At 36.1% G+C, this 24,640-nt stretch overlaps 1 protein-coding gene across 7 annotated transcripts in view; it reads left to right on the plus strand.

Annotated features, from left to right (window-relative positions):
- The window catches only part of VEZT (vezatin, adherens junctions transmembrane protein), a 73,319-nt gene that overhangs the window by 41,400 nt on the left and 7,279 nt on the right, over window positions 1-24,640 (plus strand). For 3 of the 7 annotated variants that reach the window (XM_082850169.1, XM_082850164.1, XM_082850168.1), the window contains 7 exons: window positions 1,502-1,677; window positions 3,857-4,132; window positions 6,848-6,997; window positions 10,866-11,013; window positions 17,465-17,799; window positions 20,093-20,286; window positions 24,517-24,617. In XM_082850169.1, coding sequence (XP_082706295.1) covers window positions 1,502-1,677; window positions 3,857-4,132; window positions 6,848-6,997; window positions 10,866-11,013; window positions 17,465-17,799; window positions 20,093-20,286; window positions 24,517-24,617 — 1,380 coding nt within the window. The remainder of the gene's footprint in view (window positions 1-1,501; window positions 1,678-3,856; window positions 4,133-6,847; window positions 6,998-10,865; window positions 11,014-17,464; window positions 17,800-20,092; window positions 20,287-24,516; window positions 24,618-24,640) is intronic. The other 4 variants (XM_082850165.1, XM_082850170.1, XM_082850166.1 and 1 more) reach the window with 3 other exon arrangements.

The raw sequence follows: 24,640 nt of genomic DNA on the forward strand, positions 1-24,640 counted from the left end.
TAGGCTAAGAGGAAGATGAGCATTCCACTGAGATTTTTTTTTTTAGATAATTAAAAGAAATATATCCAAATAGTCCTAATACTAAAAATATTCTTCTCCTTCTGTAAAAGTGATGTATAGCCCATGACCAAGAGGATATGTGCTCTTAGCGTATAGATCACTGCATAGTGTATGGATCTGTAGTGTATAGATCACTGCTTAAGTCCTCATGGTTAGCTCGGGCTAGAATCTGTGGTGTGGGAATGATTAAGAAGAGCAAACCCACTGCCCTCAAACCCTAGACCTAACTGGTTTTACTTTCATTGCTAAGGGTCTTGTCCATTAGAAATTCTCTTTATTTTTATCATACAATAGTATCTCCCTATTCCTAAGTTTAATACAACATAAAACTAAATTTTCTGGTAGAGAAGACTATATTCAGGGAAGAAGAATAAACTACCAAAGACTTAGGGTTTGAAATCATAATCCTGGAAAGTTACTTAATCTCTTTGAGCTTCAGTTTTCTCCTCTATAGAATGGACAGGAGGATGATAAAGTACATCACAGGGTTACTGTGAGAATTGCTCTAACATTGCTATCTCATCTCTCACCCCTCCACCAGGTACACGCTGCAAAAACTAATATTGGTGACTTGCAGGTCCCCAAACTAGAAGAGACTTCCTTTCATTCTGTCTCATCCCATTCTTCCAACTCTTTCATCTGGTTCATCCTTTAAGATTCAGTTTAGGCATCACCTCTTTTACTTTCTCTTTGTTGCAGGTTTTGTTCCTTCTGTGCCGTTTTCATAATAACCTAGTTATACCTCATCACACTTCTTTGCACTTATTTTTCAGTCCTCTGCGTTAGACTATGAACTCTCTAAGAGTAAAGCCTTGTATGTCTTGTTCATTTTTTTATGCTTTAGATGTCAAGCATGTTGCCTGGTATGTATTCCTTGATAGGTGGGTAGAAGGAAAAGAGGGAGGAATAAATAAGCTGGTATATGTGAAAGCATTTTGTAAACTATAAAGTGCTATGCACATGTTTTGTCATTTTGTATTATATTCCTTAATGATGTATTTTTAATACATTCTAAATGTCCATTTTTAGAAAGCCTTCATCCTGCTGATGTAATTCTTAGATATTGGCTATATTGTTACAGCATCCAGGGACAGCATCTTCTGTTACAGGATTATATTTTCCATGTTGTTTTCCAACAATTTAATTAATTAGGCTTAACTCAACAGGTTTATTAATCTGTAATTACTTCACATCTGTTTATTAAAAATATATTTCACTCACATGTGGCTCCATAATGTCTACCTCAGTCTTTATTGTTTCACATTTATAATGAAAATAAAACCCTCTCCATCATACTGAAAATAGATTGACTATTGTTTCTTCTTCTTGGAATCTGTACTAAAAATAAACACCTCTAATTTTATTAGCATGGTAGGAGCTTAATATTTAATACAAAATTATGCATGTATTAATACCTCTCTTCCGGTCTTTTAATGTCAAGGATATTGGATTCCGACTCGACTCACTACATACCATCCTGCAACAGGAAGTCCTGTTACAAGAGGATGTGGAACTGATTGAGCTACTTGATCCCAGTGTCCTGTCTGCAGGGCAACCTCAACAACAGGAAAATGGACACCTTCCAACACTTTGCTCCCTGGCGACCCCTAATATTTGGTACTGTCCAGAAAACATCTATCCATTGCTTACATACAGAGTATTACCAGAGGAAATCCATTATCACGCTCTCCATTATAAAGGCATTATAAACATTTTAGCATTTTAATTAATGTAATGATATGCCAGAGGTTAAAAAAAAAGTCCCTTTCTAAAGTAAATACTATTTCAAGTGAAGGTGGAAAAAATATCCAGTTTGATTATTATATATTTTCAACTCAGTATAGTTAGTGCTGTGTTTAACAACCCAATAAGCAAGTATAACATATGCCAAAAAAAAAAAATCTCTCTTACCCATATACCTATACACATGTGCTCATGAAGGCCTAGCCAGTGCTTTATGTTTCTTTACCATTAATAGATTATGTAGTAATTACATTGTAGAGGCACCAAGGATAGGACATGGGGCATGGAGGTAAACAGTTGATTCCTGCTTTGTTGGGTGAGAAGAGATCATAGACAATAGACAATTCAAACTATCTTAAAACTTGTCAGCCACTTAAAGTATTTGGGTCTAATGCAGAAGTCTCAGGCCATAATCTGTTAAAAAGAAATATATATGTATAGTAAAAAGGGATTATATATACAGAACTATAAATATCCTCTTCCTATTAAAGTATGAGTTTATTAAGTGAACTAAATTATTGCTCGAACTGTTCAAGTTATATGGGCAGTTACATTCATTGGCCTCAGTGCTCTGAATTTATGTGTCTTTCCTGTCACATTGACAAATGCTTCATATCGTAATAGATAGCAAAGTATGGTGTTTTCCAAATATGTAGTCACTCAGATATCATGATGAAGTAAAGCATCTTATCCTTTAAAAATATAAGAACTTAAGGAGCTGCTAGAAGGAAGCATAGGTTTTAAGAATTTTATAACTTTATATTCAAGTTTTCTTTGACCTCAAATGTCATTAAGCAATTCTGAGCCCTATAAATATGTTATAGACTTTGCTATAACTACATAAAAGTATATGATGAGATTTTGCTTTATGATATTACCAATATTGTCTAACAGTAAAAAACTCCAAGGGAAATTAGGGCAGGCAAATATTTATTAAGAAGCATTCTTACATTTTCTTTATAGTTTGACTATATAACTGTCTTCAAGCAGTGTTGATGTTGTTTTTCGGATATCCTCAGATACAGCTCCCCTCTATTTACCTCTTTCTATATTTTCACATTTTTATCTAAGCCTTCATTGCTTGAATGATGTATGTTAGTCTGTAGGTTAGTAATTGACCTAAATTTTAAAAATTTCATATATATTTTGACTTCAGTTAAAGCAGTGTAAAAATACAAAGCTTGTCCATATTACGGTCAGCAATAAATATATTTCCAGAATTGCGGTGATGGTTATTTAAAATTAATGATAAAATAAAAAATAAAATTAATGATAAAATAAAATAAGATGGGGCTTCCCTGGTGGCGCAGTGGTTGAGAGTCTGCCTGCTGATGCAGGGGACACGAGTTCGTGCCCTGGTCTGGGAAGATCCCACATGCCGCGGAGTGGCTGGGCCCGTGAGCCATGGCCGCTGAGCCTGCGCGTCCGGAGCCTGTGCTCCGCAGCGGGAGAGGCCACAACAGTGAGAGGCCCGCGTACTGCAAAAAATAAATAAATAAATAAAAATAAAATAAAATAAGATGACTTTATTCAAAGCAATTACTCATGAAGTATATATTATTTCTATTTGGAAAAATGCTTATATTTTCTTGAGGTATTATATGTTTTTGCACAGATAATTAAAGTCTAATTTTAGGGGAAAAGACCTCATGATATCTCCAAATATTAAAGATTTTTAGTATTAAAAATTAGTAAAAATTAAAGTTTTTTTAAATTTTATATTTGTAAAATCAGATTTTAAAATCTGTAATTTGTTTTTAGGTTAAAGAGCACATATCTTAAAAAAAAAAAAAAAAGGTTTTTTCAGAAGATACCTATTTATGTCCTTTACCTAAACTGATTAGCTCTAGACAGTGGGTGTCTAGCAACTAGACAGTGGTGCTAGATATTTTTTAACTGTTTCATATTACTTTTTAAAATGTCATATTTTATAAAGTCATACTTTATAAAGAAGCTAGCATTTTATCTATTTTAGGAAACCTGAATTGCTGACTAAAGTAACTCATCTTTCTCTGGACTGATGGATATCATTTTTTTGGCTTTTCTATTCTAGGGATGTCTCAGTGCTATTTGCCTTCATTAGTTTGCTCATTATGCTTCCCACTTGGTGGATTGTATCTTCCTGGCTGCTATGGGGAGTGATTCTATTTGTTTATCTGATCATAAGAGCTTTGAGATTATGGAGGACAGCAAAACTACAAATAACCCTAAAAAAATACAATGTCCATTTGGAAGATATAGCAACAAATAGCCGAGGTTTTACTAACCTCGTGAGAAAAGCTTTACGTCTCATTCAAGAAACTGAAGTCATTTCCAGAGGATTTACACTGTGAGTTCATTTTTCATTTTATTTTTTAAATAATTCTTTTCTACTACATAGTTAAATTAGAATGTTTATTACCTATTTTCATTTTTGTTTTGCATTTACAGAAAAAACTAGGTGTCTCTTTAGCACTTATCAAAGTCTGTTAACTGCTAAGTGAAGGAATAAATACATTATATATTAGATTTAATAAGTGGTATGATTCTTTTTTCTACTTTGAGAAACCAAAGTGCTTTGAGAATCATGATTATTTCTGTGTGTTACCATGTGATTACATAAGATAACATAGAGAGCCTTGATCCTCGCATGCAGTAGTTACCCAATAAATACTTGTTCTCTTTACTCACCGTCAGATGCTCTCTTTACTCAGTTTACATGATAGATGTATCTCACAAGAATTCATTTTGAAAACTCTTGCCATGTATTAATAATATTCTTTAGGTTAATAGTAGTAGATATTTTGGCACTGATACTCTCAGATACTCTCACTGATATTTAATACGGGAAATTAAATATTCAACAGTCTAGCTCTAAGTGTATCAAGCTACCAGATGGATAGACTATTTATTCTATTATTAAAGGGAAAACACCAATTATGTTCCATATTCTATGCCAGACAATTTTGCATACAACTAAAGGCATACAATTATAAGCGGTAGAGCAAATGTTCAAGTTCATTCCATCTGCCTCTAAAGCTTATTTCCCGTACACTAGGCTGCCAGCTAGGCACTTACAGATAACAGTTGTAGTATAATATATTTAATAATTTATATAACTCATATAACGTCTGCAACCTATAGGTGGGAGAAAGTAAGTATATGGCAGAGAATAATTGTTGCTCTTAATTAGTTGTATCTGGAAAGTCATGAAAAGAGGGGGGCTGAAGAACCTTGGGTAGTCATTGCATCCTCCACTCTGCTCACTCTAGAGTAGTACCTAAACAATCTTGACATAAAAGCTGTATTTGGAATATCATGAAACAGGAAAGTAGAAGAGTCTCCAGTAATCCTCTCATTCTTCACTCTGTTGTGTTCTGGAACAGTGTTGTAAACTCCAGAGACATGAGAGAGATTTTATAACTTCTCTTTCTGCTTAATTCAAAATGTAACAGTCCTTAGTGTCTGTTAATTTTGGTCCTTCCATTGTAGTTAAAGTCCACTTTTGTTGATAGAGCGTAGCAAATACTGAGTGTCAAATTTTAAAAGTTAAAAATCGTACTAAGTAAGTAATATAGCTCCTTTTCATTCTGGACTTGCACAACAAGAGGACTGACAGGTTAAGCAAAGTGGCTCTGTGTCCAATTAATGCTTAGGCCTGTATAGAGGATTCTGTGCCTTTTGTCATTGTCCCACTTTTACCCATATGTCTAGAATTGGCATGAAGAGCTAAAATGGGCCCGTTAGGCATGATTTCCCTCTGTATTATGACTTCTGTCTATTCAAATGCAGACAGACAGAAAAATTTTTGCAACAATTGTACTTCACTTGTCTCCATCTAACTGGAAAATGGATTGAAAAAATTATGAGGAATAATAAATTTTGAATCATAATTTTTTAGAAATATTTTCATTTTTAAGACTGAGTTAGTAAAATGGAATACAAACAATAGTGTCCATATATTGAAAATATTAGTGCTGTTGTATTCTGCCTCAACTTTTCCTCTCTAGCAAATAATTTAACCCTTCTTTGCCTCATTTCTTTATTTTAAAATAAGCCTATCCGTCATTGTCCTGTTTTTTATAGATTTTTAATGCCTGAATATGTTTAGTTTGGTTTAACATTTTTTTAAGTTTTGAGTTAGTTGTCTTATTTTACAAATTTGTGGTTATAGTGTAAGAAATTTATAAATTCCAAATACTTTGTTTTACTATTAGGAGAGGTTACTAGTTAGGTGAAAAACTTACTGTCTGGAAAACTATGTAATATGAAATCACTCATAGTTTCATTTATAAAAGCATAATATGTTACATGGTGTTGTTGCAAATAGGTACTCCCCATTTATCTTTGGAAAAGTGCTTATGAAATGTGCCTCCTCTTGAACAGTTTTGAGAGTAGCTATGCTACTACGTAGTAACCCTTACTTTGCCTTTCTACTTGCATTCCCCTGTTGGCCACTGGTCCTGTTATCTTTCTGCGTCCCCTACTTCATTTTGAGTAGGTAAGTGCCAGTGGCTGCAGGTGGGTAAGTCATTTTACCCTACTTTTATGAATGTACAGAATGTATTTCTATACAGTATTTGATTGTTCTGTACAAATGACCAAAAATACGATTGATGAACATATGTAAATGAATATTAAGAATGTGAAAGTGTTTATAATTAAGGCTTTCATACTTACTGTAGACATAGGTTTTGAAAACTAAATGTAAAGTACTACCACTTTAGTATATTCTGGCAGATAGAGTGTCTATATCAAAAAGTTACAGTTGCTTACATAAATATTCCTACAGTTCTACTATATTTCAATTAAAATTTGTTGTTTCCCCATATCAGAGGAAGCCTTTATTCTTTGAGATTTTAATTTTTCATTTGTCTTTTTTCTGGTGGCCATATATGTGTCAGGGAAATATCTATTTATGAGACCTGAGTTGGGATATTTATAAGCATTTTCTAATGAAAATCATGAAAAAGGAATTTTTTTTCCTAAGTTTAATAGAATTGTGGATTTAGAAAACAAAAACTTTAGGACACCTGTACAGTTGTATCACATTTTACTTTTCAAGTTTGCTTGACAGGGTCAGTGCTGCTTGCCCATTTAATAAAGCTGGACAGCATCCCAGTCAGCATCTCATCGGTCTTCGGAAAGCTGTCTACAGAACTGTAAGAGCCAACTTTCAAGCAGCAAGGCTAGCTACCCTATATATGCTGAAAAAATATCCTTTTCTGTCTATATGTAAGAATAAGCAATGTTTCCAGAGTCCTGAATATAGATATCATAGCTGCATCCTATAAAAGTTAACTGTAAACTGAAATTGCCTATTTTGAAGCTGATTTCCATCATCACTTTTATTTTAAAACTTAGGGGAATGACAATAATAGACAGGAAGAAAGTTCTGCTCTCACGTGGCTCATTTTTAACAAGGAAAACACTTGAAGTCCCTCCCTTCACTGGTCCAAAGAATAAAGTCAAAAGAACCTGGCTTCTCTAGGTCAGACATTTTTTCAAATTACTGAACATGACAAATTTGCGTCATGACATGGAAATAAACTGGCAACAGGAAATCCTTCCCCTTTCAAAAAACAGAGGCTCTAGGGTCAGATTGGCTGTCTAAATTTTGGCTGAATCAGTTACTGTGTAGGTGACCGTAAGCAAGTTTCTTCACTCTCTGTACCTTGCTTTATTTATTGGTAAACTGACAATAATAACAAAATCTTCCTGACTGCTTTTGTTAGACCAAATGAATTGATGCATATAAAGTGCTTAGGCAGTGTCTGGTATATAATAAGCACTTAAAGACTGCATGACAATAAGTCTGTCTCTTAAATTTACTAAGTCAGGAAATTAGGTCTGTTAGAAAATAAAAGTGTATAAGATCTTTATTTTAGTTAAAATTTAGTTAGGTAAGTTATGAGTAAATGGGATGCAAAAACTATTTTGTACCTTCAGGATGCTGAGTACTGTAACATTGATAAATATAATGCTTAAAAGTTTACAGAGTGCTTTATGTTCTATCATTATATCCTTATACAGACCTTTCCATGTAGATTTTCTTATCTCCACTTTATGAGAAAACTAAATAAAATCTCTACTTTATATGGGATTTACCCAGTGTCACACAGTTAGTAAGAGGTGAAATTGTGTCTTGACTGTAGGACTTAGGACTTTAAACCTTTTCTATATATGTATAGATTTTCTATATCTAGATACACACACACACACACACACACACACACACACATACATACACATACTGTACTGTATTACCTCTTTGGAAATTGGGAGAAAGCACTTTCATTTTAGTCAAGAACTTGTCTATTCAATTTGTTTACTACCTAAATACCTGCCTGCAATGTGCTAGGAAGACAGAACAAAAACCTGTACTACCTACTTTTAAAGATTTTTGAGTGTAGTCAGTAGATATTCATAATACAGTATAAGTGCCCAGGGTGCATTCCAGCATAGCAGGACAATGTCCTTGACCTGTGACTTCTGTGAAAACACAGAAGGCTTTCAGGGAAGCGACACCTGAGTTGACCCTCAAGGAATAAGTAGGAGTTGACCTTGAGGATAAAAGTGTGCATTGCAAATAGAAGGAAGAAAAGATATAGAAGGAAATAGAGATATGACAGTGTGGGATGTTAACTGCAAGTAGTTATTCATTCAGTGAATATTATGCCAAGCAGTTTGCTAGTCACTAGATATACAGTGGTCCACATAATAGACATGGTCCCTGCCTCGGGGAGCCTATAGTTTAGTGAGGGGTTGGGAGTGAGGTGGGCTGAGAGGACCCTAACAAAGATTGCAGATGGTATGAATTCCGTGGGCCAGTCACTTATCTAGATACTGGGAACCTAGCAGTGAACAAGATAGACAAGATCCTTGTTCTTATGGAGTTTGCCTTCTAGTGGATGATATAATTAATAAAAACTGAACAGAATATTTTCAGATATTTGCTATAAAGGGGGAAAACCCCAGGGGAATAGGATAGAGAGTGATTGGTGGGTTGCTGTTTTTGATTGGATGATAGGGGAAGGCCTGCAATTTAAACTTAGATTTGAGATGGAGTTCCAGTCAGATGGACCAGCGAGTATAAAGATCTTGTGGCAGGAGTGAATTTAGTATGATTGGAGTACAGAAAAAGGACCATCATACTCGAAGACTGCAGCACAGTAAGTTGGGAGTCAGAGTATGAGATGAGATTCAGAAGTAGGCAGGGGCCGAATCATATTCTCCATATAAGAAACCTTAAGGAATTCAAAAAGTATCCACCAACTATTTCTTTGGAAAGACCAGTAAGTTATATAAACCCTCGTGTGCCTGATCAAAGTAAAAAGAATAGAAATATACAAGATTAGTAATGAGAACAGAGCAAGAAATTAAAGTTATTGTAAGGGGATAGTTTTGTAACTTTGTGGCCACAACTTTGAAACTGTAGGGAGAAATGGATCATTTCATATCAAAACACAAATCTCTAAAACTGACCTAGGAAGAATTCAGACACTGGAGATTAATAAAAAGAATTCCATTTAAAAACAGAAAGCACCTGGTTATATATGTAAACAATGGAAAATGTGCAGCTGTAAAAAAGTGATAAAAGGTCTTGATGCACTATTGTGGAATGATCTCCAAATTATGTTGTTAAATGAAAAAAAAAAAAAGCGAAGTGCACAGAGCAGTATTTATACTACCCTTCCATTTGTGCATAGAAGGGATTGTATATATGAGGGGATAAATAAGAGTGTGTGCATGTGTATATACACATATATATATATCCCCACATACACACACATTTATATTTGGATTTCCTTTTATGTATGTACATAACCATAAAATATCTTGAAGTATACACCAGATACTGGTAACACATAACCATAAAATATCTTGAAGTATACACCAGATACTGGTAACAGTGATTGCCTTTGCCTTTGGGTAGGTGAACTAGGTGGCTAAGGGATAGAGGTAGGAAGCAGTTTTTACTATACCCCTTAATACCTTATAAATTTTTAATCCTTTGAATATATTACTTATTCAAAAACTAAGTGAATGAAAAAATTTTTACCTCGTCCAGATGATTTTGTAGTTTTTAAAAAAAAACTATTTCAGGGACTTCCCTGGTGGCACAGTTGTTGAGAGTCTGCCTGCCGATGCAGGGGACACGGGTTTGTGCCCCGGTCCGGGAAGATCCCACATGCCGCAGAGCATCTGGGCCTGTAAGCCATGGCCGCTGAGCCTGCGCGTCCGGAGCCTGTGCTTCGCAACGGGAGAGGCCACAACAGTGAGCGGCCCGCGTACCGCAAAAAAAAAAAAACAAAAAACTATTTCAGACCATAGAAAAGTTTAGATAGAAAGCTACAGTACATCATTTTATTTATGCAGATACTATAATCTCAGTTCCAAATAAAAACCAATCTCACAAATAGAATATTTACAGATTCTGCCTAGTACTATATCAAAAGATTATTATAATACGACAAAATAGGGATATGTTATAAATGCATGAAGAGTTCAAATATCAAGAATTGTATGGATATAATTCTTTACAAAAACAATGAAAGAGGAGGAAGTCACATAATAATGTTGATAGATGCGCATGAGGAAGAGGAAGGCAGAAACAGCAGCAGTCTATGTCAGCAACCTTGATGGAACAGGCTTAGTGTTACTTACATCAGTAGTTCATGTTTTCAGGTAACGGTCAGGTAATGATGTCCTGCAGTGTGCAGACTTGGAGGGAAAGAGGAAGTACTTGCTGTAGAGTGGTGAGGGCCTGAGCCACGATACAATAAAGTACATGATACAGTTTCAAAAGGTAGATGCGAAAAATAACTAAATTAGCACTTTAGCGCTTGTGAAGAGTTGAACTTTTAATTCTCCAGCTATAAAGACATTTTATTCTCAAGTATCCTGTAAGATTTGAGGTATATTAATATATTAGATTTTAAGATTAGTTTCTTTTTTAAAAAACTGATGTAAATCTCCTCAAAGTTCAGAACAAAGATAAGTAAAGGTAATTTTGGACAGTTTTATTGTACTCTTTATGCTTTAATGAAAAGGCTTTGTTGATTGCCTTAACCTAATTTAACCTACCCCCTGAACTCTGAGAGTGACAATGTAACCAACTACATCTGTGTGGTGCCTTTTAAGGAGCTGGGCCTTGGACTTAGTGAAGAGCAGATTTCAGAAGAAGAAGCACATAACCTTACAGATGGCTTCAGCCTGCCTGCATTGAAGGTAATCCATTCATGGATGGGAAGGGCTGAAAAGATAGATGCATTTGGATTGTGCCTGTGCTTTCTGAATATAAATGGTGCACCTGTTTCTTTTGTTGTTTGCTGGATACCATTACCATAATAGCCTTACTGATGTTTTTGAAACTGCCTTTAAAGAGGGACAGCACTGTGAAGATTGGATGAAGAGTGGGAATTCCCTGGCTGTCCAGTGGTTAGCACTCTGCGCTTCCACTGCAGGGGGCACAGGTTCCATCCCCAGTCAGGGAACCAAGATACCACATGCTGTGCAGTGCAGCCATAAATAAATGAATCAATGAATGAATAGAGGAGATCCTTATGTTCTGATATTGAAATACTTTAAATTCTTACTATAGGCATTTCTTGTATTAAATTAGAGTTTGAAGATAAATGAGTTTAGTGGGAACCCAATATATGAGTGATTTTATTTACTAGCCATTTGTTTCAACAAACATGGGTAAAAAACCTACAAGATCAGCATCTTTCCTTGGAAAATCTCCAAAATTCTTATATGGAACAAGAATTTTTTCATATATTAAAAACCACATAAAAGGATATATTTGACTACATAAGAATTAAACTTCTAAACTTTAAATGCTGTATATATATATATTTTTTTTTAATTTTATTTATTTATTTTTGGCTGCATTGGGTCTTCGTTGCTGCACGTGGGCTTTCTCTAGTTGCGGCGAGCGGGGGCTACTCTTTGTTGCGGTGCACAGGCTTCTCACTGTGGTGGCTTCTCCTGTTGTGGAGCACGGGCTCTAGGCTTGCAGGCTCAGTAATTGTGGCTCGTGGGCTCTAGAGCACAGGCTCAGTAGTTGTGGCGCATGGGCTTTGTTGCTCCGTGGCACGTGGGATCTTCCCGGACCAGGGCTCGAACCAGTGTTCCCTGCATTGGCAGATGGATTCTTTTTTTGTTTTGTTTTGTTTGTTTGTTTATTTACTTATTTATTTATTTATTTATGGCTGCATTGGGTCTTCAGTGCTGCGTGCAGGCTTTCTCTAGTTGTGGTAAGGGGGGGCTACTCTTCGTTGCGGTGCGCAGGCTTCTCATTTCTCATTGTAGTGGCTTCTCTTGCTGCTGAGCACGGGCTGTAGGCACGTGGGCTTCAGTAGTTGCAGGATATGGGCTCAGTAGTTGTGGCTCGCGGGCTGTAGAGCACAGGCTCAGTAGTTGTGGTGCATGGGCTTTGTTGCTCCGCAGCATGTGGGATCTTCCCGGACCAGGGCTCAAACCCGTGTCCCCTGCATTGGCAGATGGATTCTTAACCACTGCCCCACCAGAGAAGCCCCAAATGCTGTATACTTTAAATGTAAATAAGCTCAGGGAAAAAATTGCAGTGATTTATAAACAAAGGGCTTGAATTCTTTCTATATAAAGAGCACTAAGGTATGTGAAACCTATTGAAGATAGGTCAGGTGTGTGAATTGCCAGTTCACAAAAACCAGAAATGGCCAATAAATGTGATAAAAATTTTCAGCCTTACTAGTATGCTTCACTTTAACTGTGAATACCATTCTTCACAAAGGTATGTACCCTTTACGCCAGCAATTTTAAGCTCACAGATTCATCTCAGGAAGTAATCAAAGATATACGTTCATAATATTACTACAGCAGCAAATCTTCGAAACGAGTTAAAAGTTCAGTGATTTGAGATTGGTAATGAGATTTATGGTACATTCATTTAATGAACTCCTTTGGAGTTAGTAGTAGAAAAAAATAACATGAAAAAACATAAGTTAAAGCATCTTACAAAAACTAACTGTATGCATTGTAAGATTCCAGTAGTATTTTTAAAAAGTCAAGCCAAATGTCTTTAACTTCCTTTTCAGTATTTAGCAAACTCCACTTAGATATTTTTTTATTTCTAGCCTCTAAACTTCACTTGATACCATGGAAATCAGTGCAAGTGTAGTTAACAGCATATTTTTCAAGATTCATTTTGTTTTGAACCGCATAAACTTTTACATCTTTAAAATTTTCAGATCCACATAAAAGCTCTAGTTCTCCTGTTTTTCTTTCCAGTCACTTGAAATTTGCCTTGATTTACTTTTAACCTCATTCTAACCCATCTTAATAAATGGCATCATACAACTTACTAAGCTAGAAACCTGGGCACTATCCTTCTTATCCATAACTCTTTTTACCCTTCACATATAAGCTATGAGTAGATTTTTGTGTTGGTTCCACCTTCAAAATACATTTTAAACTCATTCACTTTTTTTCATGTCATTTCCCACCATTCTAGTCCCAGCTGCCATCATTCTTACTGAGGCTGCTACAATAGTTTTCTTACTGGTTTCCTTAGTTCCCTAAAGTTTGTTTCAGAATGCAGTTTGACATTTAAAGTGCCTTAAAAATGTTATATGCTTTAAATCAGTAATTCCACTTCTGTAAATCTTCCTTAAGGAAATGATTTCAAATATATTAAAGCTTTATATGCCAGGTTGCTTATTAGTTTTGCTTATGATAGTGAAAAATGGAACACAGCCTAAATGTGCAGCAGTAGAGGAATAGCTGCATGAATCACAGTAAGTCCAACATGGTGAACCATTGTATACCAGCTACAACTTGCTTATGAAGGTTTTGTAAAAACTTGGAGAAACAATCAGGATACATAAATATATATTTAGTAACTCTGTGTTTAGAAAAAGCCCATGAGAAAATACTAATATACCAATAGCTACTCTTTAGTGTGGTTGCACTGTAGGTAATTCCATTTACTTCCAAATTCAATACCACGACCATGCTTTACTCTATGATGGAAATAAAGTTATTTTCAAAGAACAATTTGGGAGATGCTTAATGATGAAAAAGCAGCGACTTTGGAATTGAGCAGACATGGGTTTATATTTTAGCCCTGACACTGACTGGTCATTTGACCTTGAGTGAGTTGTTCTTTGAACTTACCTAATCTGTAAAAAGGAGTTACCATACCTGCCCTACAAGGTGTTAGATTAAATGAGAAAACAAACAAAATACCTACAACAGGGCTTGTTGTATAATGGTTAACCCAAAATGGTAATAGCTGTTACTCTTTAAGAAGGATTTGGAGAAAGAATTACGGTCATATTTCTTAATTTCCCTTTTAACTTATTTTTTTGTTTACTCATCAAGATGTCTCAGTGATTTCCCTATTTCTTTATGCTTTTTAAAAAGCTTGTTAAATCCTGGATTATATTTTGGCCAAAGTACAGGCAGCAAAAAGAAACAGTGGGCCTCCTGAAGTCAGACTTTCTAGGTTTGACTCTCACCTGACTGCTAATGTGGACTTGAGCAAGTCATTGTTTCTGCGTTCATAAAATGAGATAACCATAATGCTGATCACTAAAGGATTAAATATTTGCCAGTCCAATACCTGGGAGAGAGTGAGTGATTAATAAATGTTATCTGATTTTTTAAATTGCATCTGACATGACCTACTCTAAACTGTGGGACTTGTTCGCTTGTTATCTCTCTACTCCACCACCAATGGTACTGGTTGTAGCTGGATCCTTTTTGCTCACCCATATTATTTTACAAGTCAGACAAACTTTAGTATTTTAATTCTGCTTTATTTTGACATATAACTAATCTATAACTAAACCTGATGATTGTGTTGCATTGTTACCAGGAATAACGGACTCCAAAAGAAGCCTATCTTGAGATTTACAGAGTTTATAAACTGCTGAAAATCCCTGTAATGTTCAAAAACTGTGTAGTGCCACCTTGTACAGTTGGCATTATATCCAGATAAAGAATTTTTAAATGGATTTTGTCAGTTAAATTTTAAAATTCTTTCTCAAAAGAGCAACACTAACTAAAGCTTTTTTAAAAATGTAGTGAAAGATGGTTTACAAATAAATCGGGGCCTCTTGTTTTCCTTTGTAATCTTCATTGTGTCCTCTAAAGAAAATACATTTTGGGGTTTTTTTTTTTTTAATTGTTCACATATCTTCCCTTAGGAGAACTTAGGAATTGTAAGTGCTGCATCTTTGAAAAGGAAAGAAACTTCCTAATTGCATCCTGAGGAGAGACTTGTGAAATATCTAGTACAGAGTCCTTACCTCTCTTTTTTTCTTAGTTTAAAACTCTTAGTTTTTTTATAAAATTATTATTATTATAAAGAGTGTATTTCCTGCTTTAAAAAACAAATCTGCATTTTGTGAAAAGACTTTTTTTTTTTTTTTTTTTTGCCATGCTGTGTGTCTTACAGGATCTTAGTTCCCCGACCAGGGATCAAACCTGGGCCATAGCAGTGAAAACACCGAGTCCAAACTACTGGACTGTCAGGGAATTCCCTGAAAATGCTTTAAATCAAAATTTCCTAATTGCCCATAAACTGTGGTTATCCCCTCATCCAGAGCGGCTTCCCTTATTCAAAGAACAAACAGAAAAAAATGTGTATTTCTGAGTTTTGGTTTAATTGTATAATATGGCAGTGATTAGATAATAAATTTGTCTTTTTTAAAATGGCAGTAAGCTATGCCAACTTGATTTTTTAATTTCTGTGGTCTGAAACTCTGGACTCATCCTTGTTAACACCTTTCCTCATAAACAGTCTGTCAAGAGATTCTGTCACTTGTCTCACCGCTGCTTACCTCTTACCACCAACCACTATGGTATGAGCTACCATGTTAACTCCCACCTGGATTATTGCAGTAACCTCCTGTCTTCGCTTGTGCTCACCTCCCTATGATCTCTCAACACAGGATGATCTTGTTAAAGCTTAACTCAGATAATATTACTCTTCTGCTTAGAATCCTTCAGTGGCTCCCCATTTCTCTTAGAGTAAAAACCAGAGTTCCTTCAGTAACTTCATCACTTACCATGCTCCCCCTTGCTTACTGTATCCCAGCCGCATGGACCTAGCCGTTCCTCAGATGTGCCAAGTATACTCCTACTACAGGACTTTGCACTTGAACCTTCTACTCCCTGGAACTCTTTCCTCATAGTGGCTCAGTTCCTTCAGATGAATTTAGAGACCCTCCTAGCCACCCCTCCTTCCCTTTGCTTCTCTCTCCCTCTTCTTCCCCTCACATATACACACACAAACCCACATTTGCTGTTCCCCTTCTCTGCTGTATTTTCCCCATACCCCATCAGACAAGAAACTTATTTTACTTGTTAATATCTATTACTCCCCCTACTTGAATATAAGCTTCATCAGGGCAGGGATATTTTTCACTTTTGTTCTCTGCTGTATTATCAGCACCTAGAGTACTGCCTGGCACATCATAGGTGCTCAAGAAATACTTGGTGAATTAAAAAATAAAGGATAAAGAAAATCATTTTAGTAACAAAATTTAATGGTTAAATAAGACTTGTGAGATACCTTGTATTTATATTTAAGAACCCCTAGATAGTGTATCTTCAGTGATTTAGAATTTTGGCCTTGCTCATTTAAAAAAAAATGAGTTAATAGTAAAATAGGTTTACATTAAATTAATTCATTATTTGCATAATTTTAAAATTCATTTAATAAAACAGTTTAAATAATGTCCATTTTCATGGTTATAAAAAACTGAAATCTAAATTATCCAGAGTGGTAAATTATCCTCTTTTTATTGTCTGCTAACTCCTGTTCAGACTAGATTGTATTTGTTTGTTTGATATTGTCCTCTTGAATAGTACTATCTGGAGGAATCCTTTGCTGCCAGACTCCGGGTGTGTCTTTTGAGAATGTGTGTTGTAGTTTCTCATGCCAGACATTCCTGAGTATGATCACTCTGGGACTGATTTTTATGTTTTTTCTTAGCTATTTCCTAGGCCAAAATAATGGTATAGTTTGAAGCCCAAACTCTGGCTCCATCAATGAGTTGTTTCTTTGGACTTACATAGGTCCATCATTCCTGCTGTCTCCTTTTCTCCTTTGTGTACATTTTTTTCTTTTTCTTTTTTGCGGTAAGCTGGCCTCTCACTGTTGTGGCCTCTCCCGTTGCAGAGCACAGGCTCCAGATGCGCAGGCTCAGCGGCCATGGCTCACGGGCCCAGCCGCTCCGTGGCATGTGGGATCTACCCGGACCGGGGCACGAACCCGAGTCCCCTGCATCAGCAGGCAGACTCTCAACCACTGCGCCATCAGGGAAGCCCTGTGTACATTTTTAAAATAATTCATCAAAGAACATTCATTTCTAATTAGCTGTGTCTCATTCCATCAGCATTTCTCGTTTAGGACAGAACTGTACTAAATTATATACTGGTATTAGCTGCTATATTATGATCAGCAGTTCCCATGTGCCATGACTATATAATTTGACGTAACATTCTTGGCTACTCTTAGAGTTAGTTCAAACTCAGCTATATTCATTACTTAGAATAAAGTGAAAAGTTTAAACCAGAAGTTAAGATAAACAAATCTGTAGTTTGTTTTCTTGTTTTGAATGTTGACCAATATTTTTTATTGATCTAGTCCTTTTTTCTTGTTTTTTTTTTTTTTTTTTTTTTTTAGGTTTTGTTCCAACTCTGGGTGGCACAGAGTTCAGAGTTCTTCAGGCGGTTAGCCCTGTTACTTTCTACGGCTAATTCACCTCCTGGGCCCTTACTTACTCCAGCACTTTTGCCTCATCATATTCTATCTGATGTGACTCAAGGTCTACCTCATGCTCATTCTGCCTGTTTGGAAGAGCTTAAGCGCAGCTATGAGTTCTATCGGTACTTTGAAACTCAGCACCAGTCAGTAGTACCCCAGCGTTTATCCAAAACTCAGCAGAAGTCAAGAGAACTGAATAATGTTCACACAGCAGTACGCAGCTTGCAGCTCCATCTGAAAGCATTACTGAATGAGTAAGTTTAGAAGCCATGTAAGAAAATGTCCCCATGATTAGCAATCTTCAGTCTTGTGCCATTGTGGTCGTTGGCTTGTGTCCTAGCTAAAAAGCAGCAGCAAAATTGAGACATTGCAGCCTAAACGATGGTTTAAAGGTACAAATGTAGCAGACAAACAGTGATTTGTAAGTACTGTAATTTGGGGGAGCCATTTATATAGTTTTTACTTTACCTGATGTCAACAGAAAACCTAGAAAGATAGGACAAAAGCAGAGAAGTATTATTACATACAGTTGATGAGAAAAATGTTGCTGTTTTTCTGAATAAATCAGAGCAGGTTTGGACATTTTTCTATAGCATAGAACAAGTTTTTTGGCCCCAGTTGAATAATAAAAATGTAGAATCCATAGTTTGATACTCCGCCTTAGTGAAATGTAGGGTCCAGTCATTTCAGTGAAATTTTTCTGTAACAGATACTCATAGTATAGGACTGGATCAGATGAATGATTGGGTTCATGTTGTAATCAGGGGAAGGTCACAGGAATTTAATGAGTTGAGAAGATTGTAGTTGATGTACTTGACCCTGGATACCAGGCAAGAAGTAGAAGGGGGAGGGCAGCAATTGATTTTGTAAGATAAGAAAATGGGCCAAAAGGACTTGAAGTCTCAGTAAAATCAAAAAGCTAATTTACTGGAGTGAAGAAGGAGGTGATGCACAAGGATAGGAAATTAAGTTCAGAAAGACATTTTAAGAAGAGAAGTTTTCACCCATCAGTTCAAGGTCTGAGATAGGTATTTAAGTTTGATGTAAAGATTACAGCATAGTGTAAAACTAAGAAACTGTGAGGCAGGGATGTTCCAGTGGTCTGTTGCTGCCGTTCTAAGGAAACCCTGTCTCCCACAGGAAATAATGGGAGATAAGGCAATCTCCACTTGAGTGGGTGGCAAAAGTTGGATCATCATGAGAGATTTCAGTGGAAAGGCTGTGTTAGGCAAAGCCAGGGTCTATAAAGAATTAATGTTTGGCAATAGAATCAGAAATATACAGGGCGTAATGGAATGCATTAGCGTGAGGGAAGGTGGCTCGAGAAGGAGGAGTGCTACACTGGATGGACATGAAAATGATAAAGAAGAGCTTTTTACCTTGGTCAGGGATTATGAATGATGCATGGGAAGTATGTTTCCTATTTAAAAATGAAATATTCTATGTATGCTACTACATGTCACCTTTCAAAATACTTTCACTAGAGAGCAAACCAGTCACAAACCATCATATCTGATTTGCCCTTTAGCACTGCCACACACAACTTTTAAAAGTGTTATCTAAAAAATTTTGTGTTTCATCCCTCCCTCTCGCTTGTCCCCTTTGATATTCCCACTCTCGCTTGCCTACCCTAGGACATTAACCCTTTAACTGTTCTCCTGGCCTCTAGAGTGCAAGATTAATGTTTCTGAGGCATATATATGCTTTCTTACTTATCTGAAAATTTTCACTGATTTTGGACTCTAACAGCTTAGACTAAAGTCTGTATAAAACATTCTACAGAAAGGGTTTGTCATAACCTGACTACAGGCTGCTTTCTGTCTTTATTTCTCACTTCTTTCCTTCAGTCCAGCCAAACTGTATAAATGCCTTTCCCCATGTACCATCTAGAATGACTTTCCTTGTCTTCTGTACATGCTCCGATTTTATCCATGCTTCAGTGCTACCTCAGAAGTACCTCTTCCTTAGCTGTTCCCTGTCTATACCCATAGCTGGTGGTAACTTCCCCCTCTTCTGAATTCTTATAAGCCTGTCTTTATCTCTCAGTCATTTTGTGCCTGGATTTAGCCCAGCTTCACAGCTTACCAGCTCTATGACCTGGGCAAGTTTCTTCAACTCTCTAGACCTAATTTGGAATGGAAATAAAATGTTAATTTTAATTTTTTATGATATTGTATTGTATATGTATAATTTCCCTGATTTGATTTAAGTTTCTTATAAGTAGGAAATGGGTTTAATTTATCCTTTCAGTTTGTAAAATGCCTGGTATGTATGCAAGAAATACTTGTTGAATAAATGTATGAATACTCTTTATAAGCTTTTTTAAAAATTGTGGTAAAATGCACATAACATAAAATTTACCATTTAACCATTTTTAAGCATACAGTTAAGTGGCATTAAATACATATATATTGTTGTGCAGCCATCACCACCTTCCATGTCCAGAGCTTTTTTCATCTTATAAACTTATTTCTTAAATCAACCTTGCGAATTATACATTTCAGTTCATAGTTTAGAAATCTGTTGCTGTTTTTCTTTATTACTCAGGGTAATAATTTTTGAAGATGAACTTGAAAAGCTTGTTTGTACTAAAGAAACACAAGAACTAGTGTCAGAAGCTTATCAAATCCTAGAAGAGAAATTAAAGTTGATTCAGCCTCATGTTCAAGCGAGCAACAATTGCTGGGAAGAGGCCATTTCTCAAGTGGACAAGTTGCTACGAAGAAACACAGATAAAAAAGGTACCTATGAGAGAGTTCTTTTGCGTACCCTTATCAGATATGCTTATTCTTCTCTGGCAAGATTTTATTAGCTGTACTTCTTATCTATGTGATGAAACTGACTTGACAAAATTACTTAGTTTACTAAAAAAAAGTTAATTTATATGTACAAATTTATATGTACACTGAATATAAAGTCTTGGCTCTTATTTTTGTAAATAAAAAATGAATATGCTTTGAAAGTTCCCTGAATCATATACCTCCTTTTTAAAAAAATTAATTAAACAAATAGATTTTAATAGTATTATTCCATTATTAGGACTTCCAGAAACTCTTTTCCAGTTAGGGTAATAATGAGTTTGGTAATCAGGGGCCAGAAATTCAGTTTACTTTTAAGATAAAATACGTCAGTCATTTAAAAATAGTATACAAGGGCTTCCCTGGTGGCGCAGTGGTTGAGAGTCCATCTCCCGATGCAGGGGACACAGGTTTGTGACCTGGTCCGGGAAGATCCCACATGCCGCGGAGCGGCTAGGCCCGTGAGCCATGGCCGCTGAGGCTGCGCGTCCAGAGCCTGTGCTCCGCAACAGGAGAGGCCACAACAGTGAGAGGCCCACGTACTGCAAAAAAAAAAAAAAAAATTAGTATACAAATGCTATGTTAGCTGGTACTGCATATTTGTTATTAAAAAGAGTCATGTACCACAGTGTTCATTGCAGCACTGTTTACAATAGCCAGGACATGGAAACAACCTAAGTGTCCATCGACAGATGAATGGATAAAGAAGATGTGGCACATATATACAATGGAATATTCCTCAGCCATAAAAAGAAACGAAATTGGGTTATTTGTAGTGAGGTGGATGGACCTAGAGTCTGTTATACAGAGTGAAGAAGTCAGAAAGAGAAAAACAAATACCGTATGCTAACACATGTATGTGGAATCTAAAAAAAAAAAGTTCTGATGAACCTAGGGGCAAGACAGGAATAAAGACACAGACATAGAGACTGGACTTGAGGACACGGGGAGGGGGCAGGGTAAGCTGAGACGAGGTGAGAGAGTAACATTGACATATATACACTACCAAATGTAAAAGAGATAGCTAATGGGAAGCAGCTGCATAGCACAGGGAGATCAGCTTGGTGCTTTACGACCACCTACAGGGGTGGGATAAGGAGGGTTGGAGGGAGATGCAAGAGGGAGGGGATATGGGGATATACGTATGCATGTAGATGATTCACTTTGTTATACAGCAGAAACTAACACACCACTGTAAAGCAATTATACTCCAATACAGATGTTAAAAAAAAAGAAAATGTGTTAAAATGTGCCGTTATTTAATAGGAACATCAGAGTGCCTTGTACTGCTAGGTAAAAAGGCAGTCTTGAAACTTTCGGCAAAACTGCTTTCCTTTGGACCCAGATTTTATACTTGTTTTTACTAATTTCACTAATTCCATTGTAAATGGTTGACATATTAATCTTTAAACTTATGCTGCAAGTCAATACCATGTTTATCCCTTGGAACCTTATTATGAGGTTAATCAGATTTATGTATAGAAATTGTATTGCTGCCAAAGGTGAGTAATGCTTTATCATCCTGTTAGTCATTGTTTTGTTTACAGCTAGATCTGTAATACTTTAATGTCTTAAACAAACTAAGTCCTTAGATAGTAAAAGTGTTAACTTTTTTCAAAGGAAATGTTAACAAGCTAATTACCGATATACTACCAATAGATTTCCTTTATATCTCAAATGTAAATGGTGAATAATTCTTTCTCCAAAGGATAAATTTGCCAAGAATTTTTAGTATGTGCAAATATTTATACATATTAAACTTTTTGATATGACTCTGGAGCTTTTAAGTGTATTTTCCATAAATAGAAACACTCAGAAGACCACTGACCATCTCATTCACCCCTCCCTTGGCATACTCTGAGATGTTGAATCTTAGTCACTCAAACATGATTGTTAAAATTGTCTCCAAATCATTGGGCAGATGATAAGCCATTTCATGATGGCCTCTGTGTATGTGGCTTTTGCTCATAGGTGATAATGACATGAAGTAAGATACAAGTATTCACAAACTTTTCTCACTAAAATGCCCATAGTAGCCTTGGCTACACAACTTGAAATAAAACTGTTCGTTTGAATTTTTTTAAGAAGCAGGTGCTTTTAGTTTGCCATATCTTTTTTTTTTTTTAGTTATTTCAAAATTATAAGAATATCACGAGAATAATAATTCTAAATACCGTTCATCCAGATTCCCCAGTTGTTGACATTCTACCACATTTGCTTTATCTCTCTGTGTATCTGTCTTTAAATTCTTTTGGTGGTATTATTCTGAACCATTTGAGAGTAAGATACGGACATGAAACCCCATTACCCCTAAATAGTTCTGTTCACATTTTTGAAAAACAGACATTCTTTTACATACCCGTAGTATGCCATCAAAATCAGGAAATAGCCCAAGGCTCCTTCAGCTGATGAATAGGTAAGCCATTATATCCACGCATACGGTGGAATACTACTCAGAAATAAAAAAGAAGTGAACTACTGATACATTAATAAGATGGAAGATGCACTATGCTAATCAGAAGAGGACAGACTCAAATCACTACATACTGTATGATTCCATTTATATGACATTCTGAAAATGATAAAATTTAATAGGAACAGGAAACATATCAATGGTTACTAGGAGTTGGATATGGAGGGAGGAGTAGGGTACAAAGAGGCAGCATAAGTAAATGTTTTGACGTAATAGAACTATTCTGTATCATGATTGTGGTGGTAGAGGTGATTACATGACTCTAATTTGTCTAAACTTATAAAATTGTATATACAAAAAAGGGTGAATTTTATGAGTGAATAGAATAAATTAGCTTAAAATTTTTTCACCCACTAGTTTTAGCATCCATTGATAGTTCTTGCTTGAATTGGGTATTACTGTGATGGTTGCCAAATGGTAATTTTCTACTTCCATTTTCCATTTACACTTACTAGTTGACACTCTATTTTAAGGTTAAGCATCGCTCCCCCTTTCCACTTATTTACTTATTTATATCAGTGTGGATATATGGATTCTTATTTTATTCAGTAGATCATAGTTTGTTACTTTTATGTTATATTGTTGCCCAGGTTGTCCAAAGATTGACCAGAGGGAGCCCATTCAAGGTGATTCGTGTCACCATCATTCTTTGAGCACTTCTTTACTTTGTCTCATACTTTCCCTGCCTCCAGCCATAACATCAGCCTTGTCTCCAAGAAGCCCTCATTCCTTTTAATGGAAAATGACATTTAGAAACCAAGATCTAGGTGCTGGGTATGCTCAGAGCCATTGGGATGTTACTCCTTTTACCACTTCTCAGTGTACAGAGCTGTGAAATACATCTCTGTATATACATGTGTACACTCCATCTCTATTTCTGTATCTGTCTATCCATATATGTTGTAAGCCATGAGTTCATACCAATACCTCCAATTCAATTCTAATACCACATAGTTTATTCTGGCCTTCCCCCCTGTATATTTGTTCCTCTCTTTTGTGATTATGAGAAGCTTGGCTGTCATTAGTTTCAATATATTTACTTATTTATTCAATCCTTTGTATGTAACCAGTCGCCTGCTGCTGTGGACTAAGTCACATTTCTGCTGATTCACACCTACTGAAGGTTCTTCCCACCCCAGCCTAGCTTGCTTTGACCACACCAGCCCATGCCAGCTGAGAGTCCCCCCAGCTCTGTTCCCAACCATGTATCTATCATTACTCTTGAAAGGTAAAAACCTAGAGGCTTAACCGCTGCTTCTTGAAAGTAGAGAGATAATGATAAAAGATAGAGAGCTGGACATGAGGCCAAGTAACCCCGAGATTAGATGCCAAACACCAATTTTAAATAATTAAAGTTAAGCTCACCTGGGTGATCTTTTCAATCTATTTACTTGTGAAACTCATTTCCAATCCTAACTGCTCCTGAGAATAAAAATAGTTTAAGCAAAGTACAAGATCAAAGTTTGTTTTTTGTAGGGAACAGTGGGTCTGTCTTGAGCCTGTTTCTGTGCAATGAACAAAGTTGATTGTTCAGCAAGTATTTAGAGTACCTACAGTGTGACAGACACTATGGTAAGGTGAAAAAGGGAGAGAAAAAACAGGTTTTTCTTCTCCAAGAGTTTAACTTAAATTGTAAGTCTATAGATATTACCTTTGTTAACTTTAATAGATGTTCACTCATTTCTGTGTTTCTTTTCAAGGCAAACCTGAAATGGCGTGTGAAAACCCACACTGTACTGTGGTACCTCTGATGCAGCCTCCTCTACACATTGCAGACAAGGATCCAATCCCTGAGGAGCAGGTAAGGGTGAAAATTGCTTTTTT

The sequence above is a fragment of the Leucopleurus acutus genome (genome assembly GCF_964270905.1).
Source record: "Leucopleurus acutus genome assembly, chromosome: 11".
Taxonomy (NCBI): domain Eukaryota; kingdom Metazoa; phylum Chordata; class Mammalia; order Artiodactyla; family Delphinidae; genus Leucopleurus; species Leucopleurus acutus.